The following is a 9,494-nucleotide window of genomic DNA, read 5'->3' as shown; positions in this document are numbered from 1 at the left end:
CAAGTTCTTATGTGGCTTTGTGTACTGTAAAAACTTACTTTTAGCACTCCTGGGGTAAACAGAAGTCTTAGAGTACTTCTGCTAAGACTTTGATATGTTAAAGAAGAACAATCCACAACTGAACTGTCTAAGCATTCTGTATATAGAATACCTGAATCTGTCTGTCAGGGCGGCTGCTTCACTCTTGGAAGTGACAGCCTGCATGCATGCATCATAAAGTTTTCCCTTCTAGGTTTCTCTCCTGCCTCACTGATTTCACCTCCGGCCTCGGACCCTTCTGGGGGCTCTGTACCCCAGGGGAGCGACATTTCCCCCTCACTGTCTACACTGGCCGCTTGAATTTCCAGAAAAGCACTGACGATCTCATGTAAAATCATCAGTGCTTTTCCGGAAATACTATGCTGCTCTCGTTCAGGAAATGGAGATTGGGGCTTTTTTGCAGAAAACCGCGTCTAGATTGGCCATGGACGCTTTTCCGCAAAAAGTGCTTTTGCGGAAAAGCATCTTGCCAATCTAGACGCGATTTTTCTGAAAATGCTTTTAACGGAAAACTTTTCCGTTAAAAGCATTTTCGGAAAATCATGCCAGTGTAGACGTAGCCTGAAAGTTTGCCTTTTTTGGAATTAGGAACTTTTGAAAGGAAATGAAAACATATGTTTCATTTCTCAAATACTTTTTTTTATTGTCAAGTTTTTATTCTCTCCCCTTTCAATAGACCCTTTTTGTCACTGCAAGCTGAACAGTGAAAGGGGGACACTAGGAACTATTTAAGAAGGAATGAGAAGGTGGGTATCATTAGGAGTAATTGAATGAGTCATTAAAAAATTACCTCACTCTTGAGATACTGTGGAGTAGTTTCTCAAGAAAAGTTTATTGTAGCTGCACAGCTTGGCACATGTAAAACTTACGGTGACAGTACTAACAAAATAATAATTACTAAAGAATAATTCTGTATTAAAGAATAAATCTGTACCATTAGGGGCATGAAGTAGATTAATGAGTCCTTTTCAGCTCTAAGTTCTAGAGCAGTGTTTCTTAACTTTTTTCCTAAAGAACCCCCTTTCTGAAAAAAAAAATTATAAGTATCCCCAGTACCTACAGTTTTCAGACATACACAATTTTTTCTACAGTTACAAGACATTTGTTAAAACAACTTAATCATAGCTGGGCGGATGATGAAATTTTTGGGTGTAAAAAGTACAAAAATAATAAAGCGCTGTAAAACTTAAAACAAAAATTCAGTTTTCTCCAAATTTCAGTTGTGTTGACATATCTCCCAGACTTCTCTCAAGTACCCCTAAGGGTACTCATACTACTAGTTGAGAAACACTGTTCTAGAGTACCCTCTTAGACTAACAAAGGCATCAGGATAGTCCCCATCTTGAAATACCGTTAAGGAGTGCCAGGGCACTTTGTTCCTTCCATCAAACTCTGATGAAATCCTTTCACAAAGAACTTTTAGTCCTCATAGGCACCAAGAGAGTTTTCAGATCGAAGCACTTGATACTTCCCACTTCATATTCAAACACAACAGATGCAGTCAGTTGGAAACAGAAAAATAAGTTTATGCTACAGCAAAACCATTACAAGAGCAGCTGCCCTCAGCTGTGTTTGCAGTTTGCTGGCATACATCCTTCCTTTTCTCAAAAGAGTATTGTGCCCTCTATGAAGTGTATAAAAAGGCTTTACTTAAACAGAGATATACTTTAACCTTTAAAACTAGTAGCTTTGGCAATACCTGCAAACTCCTGAATGACAAATACTTCCCCTACCAAATATGTAATATGTTTTTACATGATTCTCTGTTGGATACATGTTATAAATAGTCCCTCTTTACCAAAATCATAGCATAAATTTAAAAACTTTGCTCTTTTTTTTTTAAGTTGAAAAGCAAAGGGACAGAGTGGTTCAGTCTTCAGGATCGTGTTGTTGGTTAGGAACTTCCTGATCATTCAAATATGCTCTCTTCCTTAGAGGTTGTAGTCAATATCAGTGGAAATGAGCAGGTAACCCTGAGGAGAGAAGAATATTCATAAAAGTGCCTTAAAATTGATAGTTAAGTCTGAATTTTTTGTTTTAATTCTGTCCTGGAGATCAAGAGTGGGAATCTTCACTGAAGAGAACTGCAACTTAATAATAGCAACCTGAAGAAGTTCACACAGGGACAGATTTCTACACACTGACCCATAAATTCCTTGGGATTCTGCTGCTTTGCACCACAGTGTCAACAGAATGCTGCACCTAAAACTCATGTAGCAAGTCTTGGGAGTATTACTCACAGAGAACCTCCATTGATGTACATATTGTGTAGTGACGCTCCAGTGCCACTTCCTCACTCCTAGTACAACTATATTGTGGCTGCTGTGTTGGCCCTCCTGTTGGTAATCCGTGCAAGGTACAGTAGCCTTCAGGTTGGTGCAACTTTCATCAGGGGACTGGCCTGACGCAAAGTTGTCCCAGGTTTGTGGAGTAAACAGTGGTTTAAATCTTTTCACATTCCCTTTTCAGAGTGGTGCTTCAGCCCCAATCAAAGAACTGTACACAATGTTTGGACAATATAAAGTGACTGAAAAGTTGGGAATGATTGAAGCAAACCAATGGACTACTTAATTGTCTACAAATTAATTTATTATTGATTTCTGTTTATTCGTTTTCTAGCAATGTCCTGTCCACCCAAATTAAGGGCTAAATTCTTGTGCTGCTTCAACATACGACTTCGGCAAGTGTTGGTAGCAGAATATCGCCCTCTGTTTTTGCATTAATTATATCAGCAATAATAATTGAGGCATAGGTTATATTTGAGAGATCTATGACCAGCGGGAACACATACCCTCAAGAACATATTAATCCTCAGGAAATGCCTTGCATCTTTATTATTATTGTATATGTAAAGCTCCAGTTATTCATACTACACAAGGAAGGCCAAATTCTGTTTTCATTTATGTTTGAGCAACCCTATTGAACTCAATGGGATTGCACTGAGAAAATGGAGACTTGAATTTAACTTGGGGGGACAAATTTAGGCCACACATAAAAGGCAATTTTGACTTTGAGTTGCACCACAGTTAAATGTGACCCACTGAGTGCATTTGGCCACTGAATATCAGCACATATAGTTCAGTTTTATTTTTTCCTCAAAGACAGAGGAATTTGTTCTTAAAGAAATACTTTTACTGGTATGAAATTTCTCATATTATACTAAGCATTTGAAGATCCAGCAAAAGAGTAACTTTTTTTAAAGAAGAAACACAGTTTCTCACCTCATTAATTTTAATAACAGGTCTGAGGAGGGTAATATGGTCCAGGTTAGGAAGAGGGAATCCCTTCTTCAGTATTACTATAAAAAGACAGACAAAATGTGTATAATTTTTATAATTAAGTATAACTTGCATTGCTATAGCACCTTCCCCAGGATCTCAAGGTGTTTACAACCATGAATGAATTAATCCCTCACAGCACTCTTGGGTAGTGAGTATAACCCCCATTTACAAATGGTGGAAGAGAGGTCAAGAACATAAGAATGACCTTACTGGGTCAATCCAAAGACCCATCATGGGCAGTAGCCTGTTTTCTGACAGTGGCCAATACCAGGTATTCCAGAGGGAATGAATAAAACAAGTGATCTATCTGTTCTCACCCATTCCCAGTTTCTGGCAAAGAGAGGCTAGGAGTACTATTCCTGCCCATCTTGGCTAATAGCCATTGATGGGCCTATCCTCCATTAGTTCTCTTCTGAATGCTCTCCCATTGCCTCAGCATTTTTCTGGATGTGGTCAGTACATTAGCTCTCCTAATCCTGATTCACAATCCCTTTTGTTTTAGGGGATGAGTTTGTGATGAACTCATCCTGCAGATACATTACTTGAAGGATGCATTCACACTCAGTCTAAGAGAGATTGTTATCCAGTCATCTGTACCTCTCAGCATAATAACAATTTACTCTTATATAGCATTTTTCATCCATAGCACTCAAGGCACTTTACCAATGAAGTCAATATATACCCTCATTTCACAAGTGGGAAAACTGAGGCACGGGGGTGTGGGTGGGAGTGATTTACCGAACATCACCAAGCAGGGCAGTGGCAGAGCTAGGATAGAATTCAGGTTTCCTACATGCCAGTCCAGTGCCCTATAACTCACTTTCTATATCCAATCAGTCCTTGGCTTCTCTGATACAACTCCAAATTTGTTCTAATTATAGTGGTGGTTTGAGAACGTATTTACTTATCCCCTAGAAACTGGCTGATAGCCTATGTGAAATGAGTTGGGGGTACCACCTGATTGTAATGACATCTTTTCATTTCTCATCAGAGTTGATGTGAAATGGTTCATAGTGGTGAAAAGCCCCATATCGCATTACCTGTTCCTGAAGCCATGGTAACCATGGGAAGTGATTCTGTGGGTTGGAGGAGGTTGTGCCTCCCTAAACAGTTGAGGATGGTTCAGCTCACACTCTCCCTCTTACTCTGAGTGCAGCTCCTCCAGTCCCCCAGTGCTGGCCTCAGCTGGGCTGGGATTGGGACACCCAGGCTGCGTGCCACACACCATCTCAGAGCTCTGGATTTGAGAGACTACTGGTGCCTGAACTTCTTGGTGCTCCATGGCAGGGGGATTAGCCGTGGAAGGGGGGGCTCTCTGCTCCAGCAGGGGGCATATACAGGGTGGGGCCATGGGTGGAAGATATGGGGCTGGTGACTGGCCTCCCCCATTTATCACTTTACATGCTGGTTACAGTTATGTTAACAGAGATAAGGGCCATTAAAAAGAACTGGCTATCCTTACCATTGGCCGCTGGGATTACTCCATTCCGCAAAACATAAGAGAGGAAATTCTCTAAAAGTGAGACCTGCCATGGGAGAGAAAATGGAGTTAGAAACCACTTCCTAGTATCTATGAAGCTGCTCCACACTAAATCTTGGATGGAATTTTAAGAGTCCTGCTCACAGAAGCAGACCTTCATTTGTATAGACAAAAGCCCCAAGTGACAATGATCTTTGGTTCTTGAGGCTTACGGATGTCTCCGAACATGAGAATCTGTATCTCATTACCACGTGTGCAATATTTTCATTTAATCAGTTTCATTTACTTGCAAGATTATTTTAATTCTCCTCTGATCAGCTTCCTAGAGCTGATCAATTGTCTTTAGGATGAAACTGTTCTCTATGGGAGGCAGGATTTTTCCCTACAGTGTGTTTCAGGCATTTGCGATTAGTATTGTTGGCTTCCACTGGGGACTTATGCTGTGTCCCAACGCACCACCAAGGGCCTTTCTGCCATTCTAGAGTGCATGTTCTAACCTACAACATGTCTTTCCTCCTTCTGCTGCATTTCAGTTCACTGTTGTACACTTCACGGTCATGATTTTAGTGCCTCTCTCATGAAACATTATACACGAATGAGAGACTAGAACGCATTTCATTTTTAGGAGCACTAAAGAGTCAGTCAGTCTCTCTCTCACCATCCAAGGAAGGACAAAGTCTAATGATTTAGTTTTCGCATGTAAGGAAATTCTGCTCCTTACCCTTCAGACTGACATTTTCCCTGAGATTCTTGTTTCCTAGATACCAAAACTATCAACCTACCTCAAAGAACCCAACACTGGAGTCAGCCAGGAAGAGCTGGAATCTGAAGGGAAAATAGTAAAAGAAGAGTCATTATAAAGGATGAAGGCACTTTGTTTTAGTCATAGTGATGTCAGGTCTTATGATATGCCCATGATGAGACATTCCTCTATGGCAGGGCATCCTACATGCTGCCTTCCACAGAAAACAGGAATGCTTCTGTAGGGCACTGTATTGGAATATACACAAACAGGTGGCCTGGGATAAGTTTATCCAGGATTATGAGCAGACAACTTCTGTGTTTCATTATGTACATCTCACTGATTCATACATTAACTTCACCAGGTCAAGGACCAAAGATCCCTTGCTCTCAGATCGACTGAAATTTGCTACAGGAGCTAGAAGGTAAAATTTCACTTGAAGAGTGTTACTGATGGTGCTGGCTTATCTGCAAAACATTCAGAAGTTCCATTCAGTGTGCAAGCTTTCTGAGGTTTGCCCCCTGTAACCTTTTTTCTCTGTAAAGAATTCTGAGGACTTCCTAGCCATACCTTGTTTAGGTTCCTGACACCTCACTACTCTCCTTGGGAGCTTCCTCCCGAGAGCCTCTGCAATCTGGACATACCTAATTCTTCTTACTTGTAACCGTCTTCCTAGACATGGTTTTTGTGAGCTTGAGTACCTATAACCCTACCAAATAATCCAATGGGTGGTTGGCATTCAAAAGTCTGATTCTATCAGGCGGGAGGGCCTGATCATCACCCATGCTTTAAAAATCCATATTTGAACACCTGGGTTCTATTTTTTAATGAAAACTTAAATTCCATAGAACATGTCATGAGCTCAGATTACACTTTTCTGACCAGCTGGGAGTCACAATGCCAATGCCTGGAATCATTACTGTAGCATCTATCTATACTGGCTCAAATTCTTTCCTATGTTCTGGACTCTTTGCTCTGCTCTGGTTGCACTAAAGGGCTGGAAAGCACCAGTTGAGAATTCCCCCACCATGTAGGGGAGCTTTCAATGATGCAGAATCATCATAATTGGCCCCTGGTGCCACCCTTCTATCCAGCCCTGACAGATAGGGTATGTCAGGAGTGGGGAAAATGTGTGACTGGGGCACAGCATGTATCAACTGTTTTCAGCTGGCAGAGAGTCCCTTGGAGGCTGTTGACAGCTAGCGTAAATTAAAGCAATGCCATGGCTGATCTAACCTATTCTGGGGCTGGTACAAATGACTCAGCCAATCGGGGAATCCTAATAAGTTCCCCTTTGGCCCCTGTCGTTCTCTTGTGATGAGCTAATCTAAGCACAGGAGAGAATCTGGGCCAAAGACTTTAGAGATCAAATCCAGCACATTTACCTTTGCTAAGGCACCTACAGAAAGGCTTAGAATGAAGCAACAGCAGAAGATTCAGTGGGTCCAAAATATGGGTTTTTTTCATCCACAGGATTTGGGCAATGTAGCCAAAAGCATCTCCATTCCCTATCCTTGTGAGAAAGAAGGTACATTCCACTGACTGCCTTTTTCTCATGCTGAACTAACTGCACAGGTAGGCTGTCACAATAAAACGTTGTTGTGTCCTAATGCTGGGATCACTAATGTTACTTCCTGAATTCTCTCAGGTCAAGCTGTCCTTTGTTTACCTGTTCAGACATAATGAGCCAACCAACTTCTGTTCAAATATAGTCAGACTGGCATTGGTATTTGCAATCTGTGGAAGAGAAGAGTCTTGAGTTACTATATCCATACAGAATGGGGTCCTCTGTTAGATTCAGATACAAATATAGTCTGCTTATATCATTTAAAATGCAACAGTTCCACCTTCTTTGATATAAATACTGAAGCTGTCTCATGCAGTGCGACTGCCTGATGTGGGGTTTGTGCATAGTTCAGCCTTGATTTATTTCAATATACTTGAAGTATGGAGAACTGAGATTTTAATTAATCAAAGACATTTTCAATTTAATGAACAGATGTCCGGGGAAATGATCCATTGCTGTATAACAGGGAATTCTAGAGAACTAAGCTGAAGATAACTGAGGCAGTAATGTATCTGGGTTTTTATTCCTCTTTAAGAAAACGCACCTCCCACTGGCAATATTCTGCAGTCCAAATTGCATCCCAAACATTCGTGTTCAAACCCTGGCTGCAGTTAATGGAATCTACTTATTTAAGGTCAGAAGTTGCATTATGTGTTGCAGGTTAGATTCAGATACAAATATAGTCTGTATCTGACCTAGAATCTAACCTCTAGGACCTTCAATTGCCTTGGCTTCTAGCAATGTGGAAGAGCAAATTTATTTTAACTCCTAGATTACATGCAATCCTCTGGTCCATGGTACTTACTATGTTCACTGTAAATATGGATTGGGTGGTTGAGTTTGGCTGGACAACAAGCACCTCCATGGAGGCATGGATCTCTAGAGAAAAGGCATTGGGCTGTAAACTGACCACAGGTGCAGCAGTAGCCATCAGGTTCAGCATTGCGGGCTGTGCCTCTACATAATACTGGGCAATCTGTAGGGTTTCAAGCCAAAAAAGAGTCTGAAAGTAGCTTTTATATAGAACAACTCTGAATAGTTATCATTCATTAAAATCATTGTTTTGAGAGGATTCACGAAGATCAAACTTTACACAAGGTGTTAAAAAGATGGTAGAGTCCTTACAGCAGTAGGGAATAGGATGGTCTTCAGCGATGATGACCTGATGATACTAGCAGTATCAGGAATGTGGAGGAAAGTCCCTTCTATTACTAGACCCCCTCCCTCCCATTCCCTTCTAGACAAGCAATTTCCAGAGGAACAAATTCTAGTTTGTGAGCATGTTTCAGGAAAAGGAAACATGAACATGGCACTCAAACAAGCCAAAAAAGAGGCTGAAGCCAGTGTATCACCATTACAGTGCATGGCTTATAAGCTTCACTAATGGATGTATAATGGAAAGATTTTTGGTACACTGGAAACAGACAGGAACATTTAACTCTGAGAGTGCTGAGACTGTAGATTTATATTGTGCGCTGCATATCTATTAGCCAAGTTGCCTCCTTGCTGCCCTCTCCACTCTATCGTCTTCCTCACAAAAACTAAATGAGACCACACTCTCTCCTTTCTTCTCTATATACCCCATGCAAACGTTAGAAGTTAGCACTTCCCCTACACAGGCTGAAAGCCCCATGCTTCCCGTCCACCTGCCAGCTCTGTTTCCTAACATGCGGCCCCTTGCAATTCATATATAGCTCTTCACTGTGATCATTATACTCAGCTGCTGATGCACGCTCCCTCCTACCTGCTGGTCTGTGGAAAGCCAGCAACCAAGTGACTCAAGTCATGCAAGTTTGGGCAGGAGAAAGGTGTTCGCATAGATGATGTGGGACCAGTCAGGAATCACTTGAGGCAAGAATCTTGACCTGGATCTATCTCCCAGGCACTATACATTTTCCCCTTCTCCAACACAGTGATGCACAGTGGCTCCACCAAACCTTTGGAGATTAACCTCTGATGACATTGATCCCAGGACTAGCTCTGGTGATTTCTTAAGATACCCACCTCGGGAATGATGTTGCCAAATGTCTTTGTAGTGACATTAAAATAACTGGAAAGCTGCAAAACAAATGTCAGAAATTATTCCATCCTGCATGAGCTTTATATCTTGATTTTCTTTAACTATTCTATTGTCGTTTTAATAACTTCATGGCTTTGAACCTTGGAAAAAATCCTAGAGGAAGTCCTAGAGCACTGAGTCAAATTCTTACTAATTTGCACAAAAAACACATACAGGAGAAACAAAGATTAAAACTTTCTGTTTAAATATGGGTGCAATATTTTGCTCAACTTTGGGCTCCTAGTACGGATATGAAAGGTTTATGTCTGATGCTTACCACTTCCGGTTAACAGGTGGGGGACTGGAGCAGCTTCCTGCCCGGTGCC

General features: G+C 41.3%; 1 protein-coding gene across 1 annotated transcript in view; it reads right to left on the bottom strand.

The window, feature by feature from the left end:
• Nucleotides 1-668: 668 nt before the first annotated feature.
• Nucleotides 669-9,494, bottom strand: part of BPIFC (BPI fold containing family C) — a 53,576-nt gene continuing 44,750 nt past the window's right edge. Inside the window, exons 12-18 of the mRNA XM_006137975.3 lie at nucleotides 9,114-9,167; nucleotides 7,915-8,085; nucleotides 7,212-7,279; nucleotides 5,583-5,625; nucleotides 4,783-4,846; nucleotides 3,261-3,337; nucleotides 669-2,012 (exon numbers count right to left, since the gene is read on the bottom strand). Coding sequence (XP_006138037.1) covers nucleotides 1,971-2,012; nucleotides 3,261-3,337; nucleotides 4,783-4,846; nucleotides 5,583-5,625; nucleotides 7,212-7,279; nucleotides 7,915-8,085; nucleotides 9,114-9,167 — 519 coding nt within the window. The 3' untranslated portion in view covers nucleotides 669-1,970. The remainder of the gene's footprint in view (nucleotides 2,013-3,260; nucleotides 3,338-4,782; nucleotides 4,847-5,582; nucleotides 5,626-7,211; nucleotides 7,280-7,914; nucleotides 8,086-9,113; nucleotides 9,168-9,494) is intronic.

This window comes from Pelodiscus sinensis, chromosome 1, assembly GCF_049634645.1.
Source record: "Pelodiscus sinensis isolate JC-2024 chromosome 1, ASM4963464v1, whole genome shotgun sequence".
In the NCBI taxonomy this organism is placed as follows: domain Eukaryota; kingdom Metazoa; phylum Chordata; order Testudines; family Trionychidae; genus Pelodiscus; species Pelodiscus sinensis.
This window is presented reverse-complemented; position numbering and strand designations above follow the sequence as displayed.